This window comes from Asparagus officinalis, chromosome 8 (assembly GCF_001876935.1).
Source record: "Asparagus officinalis chromosome 8, Aspof.V1, whole genome shotgun sequence".
Lineage (NCBI taxonomy): Eukaryota > Viridiplantae > Streptophyta > Magnoliopsida > Asparagales > Asparagaceae > Asparagus > Asparagus officinalis.
The window spans coordinates 128,154,244-128,154,776 of NC_033801.1; the positions used below are offsets into that span (position 1 = coordinate 128,154,244).

At 34.5% G+C, this 533-nt stretch overlaps 1 protein-coding gene across 1 annotated transcript in view; it reads right to left on the bottom strand.

Annotated features, from left to right (window-relative positions):
* Positions 1-533, bottom strand: part of LOC109822415 (phototropin-1A-like) — an 18,466-nt gene that overhangs the window by 10,352 nt on the left and 7,581 nt on the right. The window contains 1 exon segment of the mRNA XM_020388608.1: positions 8-78. Within this exon segment, the coding sequence (XP_020244197.1) occupies positions 8-78 (71 nt within the window).

A 533-nucleotide genomic window follows, 5' to 3' on the forward strand; every position in this document is an offset into this window, starting at 1 on the left:
CCTGCCAGTGTCGCCAGATCCCAAGGTTTTAATTGGTCTAAAATGTTTCAGACCTATATTTTCACCACTGTGCAGCACCTGGAAACCAATTTCTATAAATTTGTTAGGAAGCCATATGTGACATTCAAAGTACAATGTCTTATCCAGATACTAGCTGGAAAATGGAGCAAGTAGACCCTTCTTATTGTTATCTATACTCAGAAAAGCAACAGACTTTTTTTCTGGGAAAAGCATGTTAAACAAAGATTTCTAATAGAATCACTAACTTCAAACTCTGTGAATGCATTTAGATGTCAGTATCTTATACTAGCTGGAATGGAGCAAGTAGACCCTTCTTATTGTTATCTATACTCAGAAAAGCAACAGACTTTTTTTCTGGGAAAAGCATGTTAAACAAAGATTTCTAATAGAATCACTAACTTCAAACTCTGTGAATGCATTTAGATGTCAGTTTTTCTGGGAAAAGCATGTTAAACAAAGATTTCTAATAGAATCACTAACTTCAAACTCTGTGAATGCATTTAGATGTCAGT